We start from the raw sequence: 13,230 nt of genomic DNA on the forward strand, positions 1-13,230 counted from the left end.
TTCAAAGGCCCTTTGGTGGCGACCGCTGCGGCCGCACCCTGTCAGTGCCGGGAACCGCCCGCGGCGGGTGAGAGGGCGGGGCCGCGACCCCTCCGCACCCACGGCGGGGCGGTGCCCACCACAAAGATGGCGCCGGGAGGGCGGGATGACCGCGCAGCCTTTGCGCATGCGCCACGTAATCCCCCAAGCGCGGGCTCTGCTTCGCGCAAGCGCTCCACACCCGCGGCCCCGGCGCAAGATGGCGGCGGCGGGGCGGGCGAGGCGGAGGTGGGGCGGCGGCGGTGGCGGACGCAGCGGTGCCCGGTGCCTGCAGCCCCTGGCCTCACGCCCAGGTAAGCGGCACAACCGCGTGGCCGCGGCTCGCCGTGCAGGAGGAGGCGGCAGCGGCGGGCAGCGGCGGCGGGCGGGCGGCGGCGGGGAGGCGGCGCAGGCCCGCGGCCGCCATCTTAGAGCGCGGCCGCCACGGCCACCGCGCTCCCGCCGCCGCGCCCCCGCTGTGCCCCCGCCGCGCCTGCGCGTCCCGCGGCCCCTCCCCGCGGCGCCGTAACGGGCTCCTGTCTCCGCAGCCGCCCCCGCGGGCCAGGCGCGGGACGCCCCGCTATGAGGATGCGGCCCCGGCGCGCCAGCGGCGAGCACGGAGCGACGGCCACGCGTCCCGCCAGGCAGCCCGCCACCGTAAGTACCCGCCCGGCCGGCCGCCGCCCCGCTTAGGCCGCGCCCCCGGACCGCTCCCGGCCAGACTGCAGAGTTGTCGCCGCCGCTGCCTCCTCTCCGCACTCGCTGGGCTGCCGTGGCCGCCCGCCGGCCCCGGCCCGCCGCGCCGAGGAGCTCCGTGCCGTCTTCGCCGCCGGCAGGGCAGCCCCAGGAGGTTCCCGGCCGCTTCCCCGCGCAGATACGGTGCCCCGGTCCCCAGTGCCCGTGCTGCCGCGAGAGCGCTGCGCTGCCCAGCTCCGGGCCCGCCGGCCAGCGCTCGGGAAGGGGATGGGTACCGGTGGGGGAGGCGGTGGCCTGGCTCCCAGGTTCCTGGAGCAGCCGTGCTTCTGGGATGGGGGAGAACCGCGGGGTTGTCCCGGGGGGCTGTCGCTGATCTCCTTTGTCTGCATTTGCTGTTGTCTTGTACAAAATTCTGCCTCGGTGAAATGGAAACAAATACCGGTCCTGTTTGCTGTACTTCTTTACTCTGTGTCTCCTTACTCCTCGCTGTGGTCTCTGGTTGTGCTGCTGCTCTAGGTTGTAAGCTCTCTGGGCAGGGACAGCGTTGTACCGTGTTTGTGAAGCACTGTATGCATTGCCGTGGTGTATAAAAACATACCGTAATCACCATAAAATGCTTCCTTTGGATCCCTGTCACTGTCTAAGTCCCAGTGTAGTTACATAAAAGTAGAGTGGCTTCTGCCAGGATTCCTGTTAGCTTGGCTGTTTCCTTTTCCCAGAGTTTAAGGGTACATAGGATTTAATACTTGTTAACACTGATCAAGTGATAAAGCTTCTTGGCTACTTCCACCATTCCAGTTTGTCCATAAATGGGAGGAGGCAGAGCCAGTGACCCTATTTGACAGCTCTTTTGAGCAATGGGTGGTGAAAAACACTGGCAGGTCACTAGAGCTGGCACGTGCCATCCAAGCTGGCCAGGGCTTCGTGCCCAGCACTGTCTGTGAATCCTGACATACATCACTTTGGAAGCTCTGGTCCCCCCAGTACACACCAGTTCACTCCAGCGTGTGCTCTGTGTAACGTGCAGGACACAGCAGCAGCTGCATGTGCAAGTGTACCTTTAGTTTGAGGAGGAGGGACTAAACATCCTTCAGGGGTTTACTGTGCTCCTGCCTCGCAGGCCCGCGATCTCTGGGATCCCTGTACCCACAGGCTGACAGGAGCCTGAGCTGCTGCCTCTGGCCCAGCTCACCTTGGCGCCTTTGTGGAGTGACTGTAAGGACACGGTGGGGTTGGAGTTCAGGAGGGAGTGAGATTGCGCAACGCTCACTGCTGAGGCCGTTAAAGGTCCCCAGTTGTGCCCTGCACTCTGCAGCAGGCACGAGGCGTGACCTGCTTGCTCTGAAGCAGAGACCCAAACTCCAGGTGTCCACAGTGTCCCACACCTTCCGTTGTGTACCCGGCCTGGAAGGATGGAAACATCTTCCTAGGGCTGAAGGAGTTGAGAGTTCCTCAGTGCTGATCTCAGCCAATGCTGTGGGCAGCTGAGCTACTGCCCACTCGCTCTTGACCAGTGTTTGCTGCTGCCATTCTGTTCTGCTGAAATAGCCACTGGCCTTTATGCACAGAAAGGACAGCGAAGGCTTCAAATCTGAGCGACTTAGCCCCCCAAAAAATCTAGTGTTTTTATTGAAGAGCTCCTGTATGTGGCTCCTGCTGCCAGGCATTGTGCTGCTCAGGTGAGGAGCGCACTATGCACAGCATTGTGCTGCTGCTGCTGCTGCCCTGACTGTGCTGGTGTGTGCTGTCGGGTGTCTCCAAAGTCTGAATAGAGTTAAGTGTCTGAGGTAGCTGGGAATTATGTAAAATGCCTTGTTTCCCCCCAGTTCATTGCCAATGTGTTTCGGGCTGCCAGAGAAGAGCAATCTGCAGCGCTGTTTCAGAAACTTCCCCAGGGGAAGAGTGGTGACTAAGAGAGGAAAAGCCTGGCTGTTTCTCTCCAGCTGGCAACATTAAATTATGATTAAGAGGAGCTTTATTGTTCCAACAGACCTTCTTTTGCATAACTGTTGTTATGCAGATGAAAAAGCAACAAGGGCCAAAACAGCTGGCTGAGAGGCCCTGCTTGTGGGACTAGGACTAGGACAAGGACGTGTCAGCCTGGGACATGCAGAGGGTAATAATTCGAGAGCTCCTGACTCCCAGCCTGTGGTTTTCTGAACCACAGAAGTTGTTAGTGAACCTTCAGGGCTATTTTATATAACAGAGGTTTTTTTTTAATTAAAGCCTTTAGTTGAAATGATGTGCAGTTATGTGTGTGTGAGTTGATTTAAACTGTCTCTGAGGATAACAGATCAAACCTGGCTGGTGGTATTGGTGTGGCAGAAGGTGGCATATAATCACAGAGGAGCATATGTTATTTTTTACAATCTGATGCTTCACTCTTTGAAGACATGTAGCTGAAAAGGGAATATTTTGAACGCTGAAGAACACCCTGGCTAACCCCATTTAGCACTAACACTTATAGCTAGTTGAGTCCAGGATAATGGTTGTTTTTCAGGGCTGAGGTGCTGTTTGTGTGTACTGGTTCAATCCCTGTTTTATTATCAGAATGAACTTGTATTGCTACACCTGAGTGTGATCTGGGACCTTTCCTGCTGTAACACTGGATGTGACTCTTTTTTCTAGTGTGGTTGCTGAGAAATGGCCAATGAGAATCACAGAAGCCCTGCGGAGGAAGCGTCTCTCATGAGTCACTCACCTGGCACCTCCAACCAGAACCAGCCCAGCTCCCCCAAACCCATGCGCCTGGTACAGGACCTGCCCGGTACGACTCTGCCTTTGGGAATTCTGCAGGGCCCTGGAAGTAGGGAGGGGGGCGAAGGAAAGCTGGGAATGATGTGTGTTTCAGAGTGTGCTGTGACACTGCTGGACACCTGCAGGGCAGGTCTGTCGTGCAGGGTGCTCCTCTCCTGACTCTCACTGTCCTCTCAGATGAGCTGGTGCAGGCTGGCTGGGAGAAGTGCTGGAGCAAGCGGGAGAACCGCCCGTACTACTTCAACCGCTTCACGAACCAGTCTCTGTGGGAAATGCCTGTGCTGGGACAGCACGATGTCATAGTAAGTGCTCACTCACCTCGGGGAGGGGCTGTGCCAGTACTGGGGTGTTCATGGTCTGTGGACTTCAGATTACCAGTGTGGCAGGGTCTTCTGTGCCTTCAGAACTCCTTGCTCAGTCCATTGTCTGGCATGATTCTGGGGAAGTATTCCTCTGTCAGGTGATGGTGTTCTAAGAGTGATACTGAAAGAACAGCTTGGGGATCAATGAGATTTTTTAAATTAAAGTCTTTAAAAAAACATACAGGCATCTGGGAGAGAATCAGCTTTGTGCAGGTGTGACTAGTGGTGTCCTTATTTGCATCCACATGGGAGCTGGGAGCAGTGCAGTGAGATGGTGCAGTGGCAGTGGGTGAGCTTGACGTGTGCTGTTGTTTGGCCTCTCATAGTCAGACCCTCTGGGACTGAACGCGGCTCCAATGCCACTGGAAGGTGGGGTGGCAGATGCTGCTATGGAGAGCAAACAGAGGAAGAGGAGGTTCTCGGAGGAGGTTCCACCGAGTGGCAACAGTATGAAGAAGTCCAAGGTGGGTGTGGTGCTCTGAAACAAACATGTTCAGCCAAGGGGGGCTGGAGAGCTCACTGGGTTCTCCCGCATGGTGGTCTGGTGTGGGACTGTTTGTTTCACTGGGCTGCTTCTCCTTTACCTGGCTCTCTGGTGCAGTAATTAATCTTTCTCACACACAGATGGATGTCCCAGGGAACCCAGCTGCTCAGCCAGTCCCCAGCTCTCCCAGTATTCCAGGAACCTCTGTTTTGAAGGCATGGTGTGTTTCACCTGAAGACAAACAGCAGGCAGCTCTTCTACGACCAACTGAGTGAGTCGTCTCCATTTGTCTTCTGTTCCTTTCTCAGTGAAGTGTTTGAGACACTCAAGTTTCCAGCTATCTTTGAGAAACCTGAGGGATAAATCATTGCCAGGAGTCTTGATAGTTTGGTTTCCTGGCTTGTGAAACAGCCCAAGGAAGCATCTTTAAAAGTAATATTCGATAATTAACCAATGATCTGGTTATCCTGATGACATTTGCTTCTTTCACAGAGTATACTGGGACCTGGATGTTCAGACAAATGCCGTGATTAAGCAGAGGGCACCATCAGAAGTGCTTCCTCCACACCCTGAGGTGGAGCTGCTCCGGTCCCAGCTCATTCTCAAGCTGCGGCAGCATTACCGTGAGCTCTGCCAGCAGCGAGAAGGTGAGTTTCTGTTGAGTTCCTTTGATTTCCTTCTCAGTTCTGCAGTGCTGTGGTGATTTGCCTTTTGTTTCATGCCTGTCTAGTCCCTGTGTTCTCATTTTGTGATGGTTATGCTCTGTGACGTTGTTGGTTAATTGATTAGGCAGAACTTTGTGTGGTGATCCTTATGAGAGCTACTGGACATTTCTGTATTGTATTGATTAGACCTTTCTGTGCATCTCCAGGGATTGATCCACCAAGGGAGTCCTTTAATCGCTGGATGTTGGAGAGGAAAGTGGTTGATAAAGGGACAGATCCTCTTTTACCGAGTGACTGTGAGCCAGTAGTGTCTCCTTCCATGTTCAGAGAGATCATGAATGACATTCCCATCAGGTACTCTTCACAGACAGCACCTCGTTGGGGTGGTTCTGGGTTGGTCTGATCTGGTGATTTACCTGCCACGGTTCTTCCCTTTGGCTAATGAAGTGGTTGGATGCTGGTGAAAGAAAGCTGGGGAACTGAACCTGGCTTCCATGCCTTTGTGAGACTCATGCATACGAATTTAACTTACCTCAGGTTATCCAGAATTAAGTTCCGGGAGGAAGCCAAGAGGCTGCTCTTCAAGTATGCTGAGGCTGCGAAACGACTGATTGAATCCAGGTGGGAGCTCTTCTTGCAGTGCTGTCACGTTCAGAAAAGGACTACATGGGCTTCTCATGCTGCTTTATCCAGCACTGGTCATAATGTTATTGAGGAAGAGCAAGGTTAGGAACATACAGATGAAAAACAGCAGTGCTGGAGCCATCTTTTGATAGTGACGTTACTATAAAATGTAATACTTGGGAGCTGAATGTGTGTGGAGACAATGAAGTACTGAGTGTGGAATGTCTTCTATTATCCCTGAGATAAAATCAGGAGTGCTTGGGCACTCACTGCTGTTGCAGAGCAACAAGCTTAGAGTGGCATTTTGTATACAGGGTAGGGTTTTTCCGACCAGTTCTGCCACAGGAGACAGAATTGAAGAAGATAGTGAGGGAGAACCGTGTGGGGGAAAGGAAAAGCTTGTAAACAGGGTAGTTTTCTCAGAGTCACAAACCCCTAGCAGTACTTGAAAATTAGAGGCAAAATCAAAATGGACCACTGCCATGACAAATAAAGACTTTGTGGGCCTCTGCTGTTGCATGAGGACAGCAGCCAGTTACACCAAGTTTTGGAGAGAGTATGGCAGTCGACAGTCATGCAAACGTCCAGAAGGCCTTTCCAGAGAGCTGGAGGGGAGTGACAGGGATGGGCCTTGAGGAAGTGTCAGCATCCACATTCCCCACTGACAGAAAACTTTGGAGGGGGGTGGATTATCTTGCTGTGCTGCCACGAGTTAAATTTTACCTCTGTTTTTGCAGGAGTGCTTCCCCAGACAGCAGGAAGGTGGTGAAGTGGAATGTGGAGGACACCTTCAGCTGGCTGCGACGGGACCATTCTGCCTCCAAGGAGGACTACATGGTCAGTGTAGCACTGGGGGCATGTGGGGATAGGTACAGGTCCTTCTGGAGACAGCTGCCATTGAGTCCCCTCACTGTGTGCCATGGGAGAGCAGCCTGGAGACACTGAAGAACCCTGGAGAGCCAGTGTTGGCCATGTGAGAGACTCTGGTTCTCTGTTTCCACAGGACCGCCTGGAGCACTTACGCAAACAGTGTGGGCCCCATGTGTCTGCTGCAGCCAAGGACTCTGTTGAAGGCATCTGCAGTAAAATTTACTACATATCCCTGGAATACGTCAAGCGCATCCGGGAGAAGCATCTTGCCATACTCAAAGAGAACAATATCTCTGGTACGCAGTCAGCTTTGAAGAGCTGTAGGGCTGCAGCACTGCAGTTAAAGGCCTGTCCCTGTTCAGAGAATGTTACTGCTGGGAAGGGAGCTCTGTCTCCAAAAAGTCAGGATGTCTGTGTTTCGAAGAAACAGCCAGTCCAGCATAGGCCTCAGCTTTCAGTCACAGTGTCTGTGCAGTGACAGACCGTCTTCCATCAGGTGCTGTGACCAGCTGTCGTCATATCAGATGCTATAAATGTGTGATTTGGCAGGATGAAGTAGCTAGTTAGGAGCAGGTCACACTGAGCAGGGCATTTTTTTGTTTCACTGGACCATGCTTTTTTGCTCTACTGCTCCATGAATTCCTGGGGACAGCTGATACCCCCTTGGTAGTGCTGAGTGTTCTCCCTTTAATTGCCATTTGCCACATCTCTTGTGTTCTGAACAGCTTTCTGTACCCCCCTGCCTTCCAGCTTGTCACTGTGCACCCTTTCTTGATCTTTTCTGTGTTCTTTCTTCTGTTCACATCTGTACATCTGCCTCTAGTCAGCTTTCCCTTCGTCCATGGGGTCTTCTCCTTTCATTACTACTGTCTGTAGTTCTCTCTGCAGGATCCCTTCAGGTCCCAATGTCTGCCATTGTTTTTGATGCTTGTCTTCCAGCCCCACTAAGTCAGAGATTCTTTCCAGCTGATCTGTGAGCTCTCCCTGAAGCTGAGGCAGTGGATAACCACAAGGTGGAGGGAGATGCCTTTGCCTCCTGCATTTGGCAGCCTATGAATTGTCACTGTGCTTCGAATGAGTTTGGGGCAAACTGAAATAAGAAACAGTAGCAACAAAAAAGGGTGTTTATGTGTTTGGAACATGTCTCAGGACGATGGGGTGGCTGTGTGCTGTCTGCAATTCTGCTGCGTTAGAGGTAGATAAATGCTTTCAAGTGGGTGCTGACTGTGCTCTGGCAATGGAAGATGGAATTAATTTGGGGAATCAGCTTTGAACCTAGGTAGCTACCTATGGAATCTGTGAGGGACCACCATAGTGGTTCTTTGGGAGGTCCAGATTGCTCTTCAGCCTTACTTGGTTTGTTCTGTCTTTTGAGGTGGGCTGAAGATTGGTCTCCAATACCCTTGGCTTCTCACAAGCTATCTTTCTGTTCATTCTGCACAGCTGAGGTGGAAGCTTCTGAGGTCCAGGACAGGCTGGTGTACTGCTACCCTATGAGACTGGCCATCCCCTCCCCACCACTCCCCAGCGTGGAGATGCACATGGAGAACAACGTGGCGTGTGTGCGGTACAAGGGGGAGATGGTCAAAGTGAGCCGCAACTACTTCAGCAAGCTGGTAAGGGCTGGGTGCTGACTGCTGCCCCTCAGGGCAGGGTCATCTCCTGGGAAGGGCAGGGCTGGGCAGAGGCTGGCCAACTGACCCTGCAGGGCTGTCAGACACCGCCATGGCCATGAGAACACAGCTATGCTCACCTTAGCTGGGATCAGGCTCTGCTGGGAGTATTTCCCAGGTGTTGGGTGTGTGCTCTGAATAAGTGTTGTGCTGCCAGAGCGTTGTACTCAATCCAAGGCAACCCTTGCTGAGAGACATGTGCTGCTGTGGTGGTTCATTCATTTCATGTTAGTGACAAGCTGGTGGCTCACACAGTGACAGCAGATGTGCTGACAACTCCCTGCAGAGCCCACCTGCTCCTCAGCCTCCCTCTCCATGTCATAATGTGCATGTATCACTGTAGCTTGGCTGTTCCTGGTGTATTCAGTGGCTGGGCTTTCTCTTCCAGTGGCTTCTCTATCGGTACAGCTGCATCGACGACTCAGGCTTTGAAAAGTTCCTGCCTAGGGTTTGGTGCCTTCTCCGTCGATACCAGGTAAGGTCTCGCCACAGCTGTACATCAGAAAACCTTGGCAGCATTGGGAGCTTGTCTTTGCTCTGGGAAGGGGGTCACAACTTTGGGAACCTGGGGCAACACAGGGTTTAAACTGGGTCTGTAGTCTGCTCATGCTATGCTGAGGTAGGACTGGACTGGGGAGCAATTGTGGTCTTGACACGAGACCTTGGTGTGGGTAAAGATTTTTGTGAAGCTTCAGTAGCTCTTGACTTGGAGGGGCAACTGAAGGCTCACTTGGGTAAAAGAGAAAACTGATGGTTTTGTGGGGTCAGAGTTGGATAAAATCTCTAAAGAGCGTTCTTGGGTACATGCAGGGACCTACAGGAATTTGAGAAAGGACGAGGGGGCCCTGCATACCTAGAGGAGTGGGTGCATGGAGATGTGACCCTGGGTCCGTGGTCAGTGAAGGGAGCAGCAGGAACAGCGAGTGCAGGCACGGCTCACCAGGGTTTGCTCTCCTCAGATGATGTTCGGTGTGGGGCTCTATGAGGGGACTGGTCTGCAAGGTGCACTTCCCGTGCACGTCTTTGAAGCCCTCCACAAGCTCTTTGGAGTGAGTTTTGAATGCTTTGCCTCGCCCCTGAATTGCTATTTTAAACAGTACTGTTCAGCCTTCTTGGACACAGACGGGTATTTTGGATCCAGGGGGTGAGTATTACATTCCTTGCTCTGTGTGGGTGTGGGTGCGTGCCCATGAGATGACTCAGGAGATCTGATGGGGATCTTTGTCTCTCTCTGCAGCCCGTGCCTGGATTTCTTCCCTATAAGTGGCTCTTTTGAGGCAAATCCTCCTTTCTGTGAGGAGCTGATGGATGCCATGGTCTCTCACTTTGAGGTATGTCTGCTCACCAGCAGGGTTTTTGGGATGGAGCTCTGCTGTCCATCCTCTGCTCTCCACACTCCTGCGCTCTAAGGGCAGGGACAGAGGACAGTGACAGCTGGGCACTGCTCTTGAAGCAGAAGTGTTTCCTTTCTGTGGGACTCATTAAACACGTCATTGCTTACTCAGTGCTGAGATTGCTCCTTTTCTTCTTGCATTAGAAACTGCTGGAGAGCTCCAGCGAGCCGCTCTCCTTCATTGTCTTCATCCCTGAGTGGCGAGACCCCCCCACGCCAGCCCTGACGCGCATGGAGCAGAGCAAGTTCAAGCGACACCAGCTCATCCTGCCGGCCTTCGATCACGAGTACCGCAGCGGGTCCCAGCACGTCTGCAAAAAGTAGGCTTTGTTCTTGGATCCTTTGGGAACACAGCTCTGAAGCTGTGTGACAGAAATATCCTCTCTCAAGCTGAAATCAGTGGGAAGCAGGGAGCAGGCAAGGACAAGCACAGTGCATCATCACTCTGGGTGTTTAGGATGGGCAGACAGCATGGTGAATTCAACTTCTGTTTAATGACTGCTAACTTTAGCTTGTGAGAGGTGTATGCTTTGGGCACGAGTCCAGCTGGAACAGGTCACACCTGTGGCACTGACTGATGCCTCTGCCAGCCCTCAGGCCTGGTAGCTGCTTGCACAGCAGCAGCTGGATGTCCCTGGAGGACCAGAGCCAAGTGGGTGCTTGGTTCTCAGTGGGGCAGGCTGGCCTCTGCTCTGCTGCTGAGGCAACAGATTTGAGCAACAGGTGCCTGAACACTGAAGTTCTTACCTGCTTAGGACTGATGCCTCAGTGTGCTGAGACCCCTCTGGAGGGACAGCAAGGTTCCAGCACAAGCCTGTACTGGTAGGGAGCAATGGGGCTCTGCAGAATGAGTGCTTCTTCCCTCTGGAAGCTCAGGAGCCTCTGCTGTACTCAGAACTGCCTGAGGCTGCGCTGTGCCTCCTTTCTCCTCAGAATAATGAGAGAAAGGATGGGACAAATACTTGGCCTAGTGAAGGCAGGAAGAGGAGGAGCAGGTGTCCAGGGCTTTGGGTAGGGGCCAGGGGCGGTGCTGATGCCTGTGCTCTTCCCTTGCAGGGAGGAGATGTACTACAAGGCTGTGCACAACACAGCCGTCCTCTTCCTGCAGAACAGCGCCGGCTTTGCCAAGTGGGAGCCCACGCCAGAGCGGCTGCAGGAGCTCGTTGCAGCCTACAAGCATTCGGGCCGGACCCTCAGCTCCTCGTCTTCCTCCTCCTCGTCCTCATCCTCCTCCTCCTCCTCCACAGTGGACAAAGAGCGGGAGCTGGGCCGAGAGCAGAGCAGCAGCCGAGAGACTAATCCCAACTAAGGCAGAGGTGCGAGGTAGCAGGGGAGGTGCCGGCGGCCCCGGGGGAGGCTGGCCGGGGCAGCAGAGACTGCTGGCTGCGCAGCACCAGCCCGGGACTCCTGCACAGCAGCTCCACGGCACCTGCTCTCCTCTGCGAACTGCACGCCAGCCCCCAGGAGCCGCTTGGCGGCCAGTGGGAGAAAGGCTCAGCCGCAGCCCTCCCCAGGGGCAAGGGAGCCCAGTGTGGCGCGGCAGGAGAAGCCGGCAGCTCCGCAACGCTGGAGCGCCGAGGGAAGGGACAGCCAGAGCTGGGACGCGCGCACGGGCAGAAGGACGACGGAACAGATGGAGGGATGGACGGCAAGCGCGAGTGCTGGGCGCTGAGCGCCGCAGCCGGAGGGGCCCCGGCAGGAGAGGGACGGGCAGAGCCCGGGGGCTCCTGCGGCCGGACTGGCCCCAGCATGGCTCCGTGTCCATAGTGTAAATAGTTCTGTCTGTGGCACCCACGCTCCTCGTGGGGCTGCTCCCATCGCATCTGTGTTTCTTTCTCATGTGTGAGTCCCGTGTTCGCTGACATTGTGTCCTGGAGAGGGGAGGAGCAGAGGAGAAGAGGTTCTTTGGTGTGTAAAGACGTCTTTGCAGCTGTTTTGTAGTCATTGTGGTTTTTATGCGGAGCCTCCGGGCTTTATTTAACCTCCTTGGGTTTTGTTTTGTAAGGATTAATTTAACACCGCTAACCATTTTATTACTTTTATCAAGAAGAGCAAAGTCTATTTTTGATTTCTGTTTCCTAGTTCTTAGGAACATTAAAACCAGCATACAGCTCTGCTTGTGTCCATGATTTGCCTTCTTTGGTGTCTGAGGTCTCTGCTCACCCCTGTCTGGTCTCTGCCTGGGTGGAAGGTCGAATAGTGTTGGGGTTTAGTTTTTCAGAACTATCTGGTATCTGCACTGTTCCAGGCAGCCCTGCCCTCCTGGTGAGTTTTGTTCACCAGTGTGAGTTTGTAAAGCAGCTTGACCACCTCACTGCTGCAGTGAGGTTTTGGTGCTCTCCCATTGGAGAAGTGCAGGGAAGTGCACTGCCTATGGACTCGTTGAGGCAGGCAGCACAGCCAACCTGTCCTGTGGGTGCCACAGGACTGCTGGTGCCAGTGTCACAACAGTGACAGTGCCACCCTGAGGAATCGCCCGGCCCCAGATGTTGCCCACTCCCAGAGGCATCACATCATAAATGCTTATGATGGTGGCAAGGAGATCATTAATGCCTTTTAAGTGAGGGCAGTTGGGAATGTCAGCTGTGAAAGTGGCAGTTTGTAAAGCCTTTTTCCCCCCTTCAATCATTGTTTTTGAGCCAACACCACCTGCTCCTGAGGCACAGGTGAGCAGAGATGTGCTGATGCTGGGAGCATCCCTAACCCACCCCTTGGTCAGTCAGTGCACGCTGAGCCTTTTGCCTGCTCCCTCAGGTGAGGTTACTGGTTAAGTATCCAGTGGCTGTGGTCTCACAGGGGATGTGTACGTGGTATCAGTGGCCAGAAGCCTGGTGGCATGGGCTGCTTCTGAAGTCTTCTTTATCCTAACAGCAGGAGATGGTCAACGAGTCACATCAGGTTGACACTGGGGGCGTTTCAAGGGCAGATAACCAGGACTAGATCAAACTGTGGTGTAAGGTGCAGCTGTGGGAGAGTTGGGAGCAGTGGGTGGTACAGGCAGGACTGGTGGGAATGAAGCACACCAGGAGCTGGAGTTCTCCCACAAAAGCTCCGACAGGCTGTACTAAACCTGGACGATTTGAACTAAAAGGCTCTCACTGCCATTGTCCCTGTGGTGGGCAGTGCTGCCACTCTTGTCTGGAAGGAAAGAGGGGATCCCTGAGTGCTTTTGCACCCCCCGGGACTACAGGTAACGCCCTGTAAGGGCAGCAGCTGAGGGTGGATTTGACCGGCCTTGGGAGACAACCTGCAGTGTGGGATGTGCAGGGGGCTTGGCTGTGTCCAGCCTTAACCTGTCGAGTGCTGTGTCCCCCGAGTGCCCCCCACTCGTCTCCCCGGGGGGAACTGAACCCCAAGCGCCGCTACCGCAGGCCCCACGCCGGGAAGGAGCATCCTCGGGGCTGACCGTGAGCGGGGAACCCTGGAGTACCGGGAGCCGCAGCAATCCCACACCAAAACCCGCACCGCGCCTGCATCGACCCCTGCGCCTACCCCTTAGCAGCCGCCGGGGCCCGGTTCTGCAAGAGGCGGCTCCGCAGGGCCCCGGCACGGCCCGTCCGAGCTCCCCCTCCGTTCCCCGCTCCCCGTTACCGGGCCAACGCCGCGGCGCTGCCGGCGGCCCCTGCGCCGCGCTCGCCCCCGCAGCGCGGCGGGCAGCGCCCCGCGCCTCCCCCCATGGGGCTGCCGG

At 54.8% G+C, this 13,230-nt stretch overlaps 1 protein-coding gene across 2 annotated transcripts; it reads left to right on the forward strand.

The window, feature by feature from the left end:
* Positions 1 to 222: 222 nt before the first annotated feature.
* Positions 223 to 11,658, forward strand: PCIF1 (phosphorylated CTD interacting factor 1). Of its 2 annotated transcripts, XM_033075351.2 has the most exons (17): positions 223 to 332; positions 567 to 675; positions 3,343 to 3,481; positions 3,649 to 3,773; positions 4,160 to 4,297; positions 4,458 to 4,588; positions 4,810 to 4,964; positions 5,189 to 5,336; positions 5,520 to 5,603; positions 6,344 to 6,443; positions 6,610 to 6,772; positions 7,920 to 8,092; positions 8,538 to 8,624; positions 9,109 to 9,293; positions 9,387 to 9,480; positions 9,687 to 9,862; positions 10,599 to 11,658. In XM_033075351.2, exons 3-17 carry the CDS (start codon positions 3,358 to 3,360, stop codon positions 10,849 to 10,851), a joined length of 2,136 nt encoding a protein of 711 aa, XP_032931242.1. In that variant the 5' UTR covers positions 223 to 332; positions 567 to 675; positions 3,343 to 3,357; the 3' UTR covers positions 10,852 to 11,658. The 2 variants fall into 2 exon arrangements, with proteins under 2 accessions (XP_032931242.1, XP_032931244.1); XM_033075353.2 differs by lacking the exon at positions 567 to 675 and having other exon boundaries at positions 314 to 332.
* Positions 11,659 to 13,230: the final 1,572 nt, after the last annotated feature.

This window comes from Catharus ustulatus, chromosome 17, assembly GCF_009819885.2.
Source record: "Catharus ustulatus isolate bCatUst1 chromosome 17, bCatUst1.pri.v2, whole genome shotgun sequence".
Classification (NCBI taxonomy): domain Eukaryota; kingdom Metazoa; phylum Chordata; class Aves; order Passeriformes; family Turdidae; genus Catharus; species Catharus ustulatus.